This window comes from Plodia interpunctella, chromosome 12 (genome assembly GCF_027563975.2).
Source record: "Plodia interpunctella isolate USDA-ARS_2022_Savannah chromosome 12, ilPloInte3.2, whole genome shotgun sequence".
NCBI classification, from domain to species: Eukaryota; Metazoa; Arthropoda; class Insecta; order Lepidoptera; family Pyralidae; genus Plodia; species Plodia interpunctella.
The window spans coordinates 9,863,276-9,864,269 of record NC_071305.1 but is presented as its reverse complement, the minus strand read 5'-3'; the positions used below and the strand labels follow the sequence as shown (position 1 = coordinate 9,864,269).

The 994-nt window shown below is 45.8% G+C and overlaps 1 protein-coding gene across 16 annotated transcripts in view; it reads right to left on the bottom strand.

Moving 5' to 3' along the window:
- The window catches only part of LOC128674221 (uncharacterized protein), a 334,397-nt gene that overhangs the window by 3,600 nt on the left and 329,803 nt on the right, over positions 1–994 (bottom strand). For all 16 annotated transcript variants that reach the window (XM_053752663.2, XM_053752668.2, XM_053752666.2 and 13 more), the window contains 3 exons: positions 818–947; positions 408–539; positions 209–289 (listed from right to left, as the gene is read on the bottom strand). In XM_053752663.2, coding sequence (XP_053608638.1) covers positions 209–289; positions 408–539; positions 818–947 — 343 coding nt within the window. The remainder of the gene's footprint in view (positions 1–208; positions 290–407; positions 540–817; positions 948–994) is intronic.

Below are 994 nucleotides of genomic sequence, written 5' to 3'. Positions count from 1 at the left end.
CTGCGGAACGAATACTAACTGTAAGCTCTGTCTCCTTACACGTAATGAGCATTCCTAACAGTTAAGTCACTACGACTGATGATGAAAAATCCTGTTCACAATACGTCCAAAACCTTCGACATGAACCTTTTTCTACACGAGCGCCCCTAGCGGCGAATCCAATTATGTTGGGTCAGAAGTATCATAACATATAGTTAACTAAACTTACTTTTGGCTTATTGAGACTAATCAGCATCTTGTGGACGGGACTCGCTGCATCGTCGCCATCGATCAACATCATTAGATCATCCTGGAAATAAATAACTTGTTTATACAATAAATACAATATCCAAACGGTATTTACGTCAAAGCCTAATATTTATTGGAAATATATTGAATGAAAATAGTTAATAATGAATAGCACGTACCTGGAGCCCCCCGAAGAGGCCGATGGAGGAGAGCGGGTAGCGGCGCACCACAGCCATGGACGCCAGCTCCAGCACCGTGACGCCGTCCTCCGACACCGCCAGCCACGCCAGCGACAGGTCCGGCTGCTTTATCTGACAAACAAATCACATTATATTAAACTGTTGCGTTACTGACTGACTGACAGACAACGCACAGCCGAAACTACTGGGCGTAGAAAGCTGAAATTTGGTGTGTAGGTTCCTAGGACAGTGTAGTGGAGCACTAAGAAGGGATTTCCTGAAATTCCCACGGGAAACGGATTTTTACTCACATACAAGTTGTGGGCTAATCACATTAATTCACCAAGTTTCAGCTCTAGGAAAAATAATGTCAGTGTAATAATAACTCAACCGCACGGTTCCCCACTCACCCGCGCCTGGAACAGCGTGGCCCCGAAGAAGGGCCACTTCCTCGTGCAGTTGAGGTATATCCTCACGCAGTCCGCTGTGCTCCGCCCTTTTAGCGCCGACCATTTCGATCGGAGCTTCTCTTCCACATCCCTGTCAAACAAAATATTAATAATATCTCTCTCATACTTGTTCCCGGG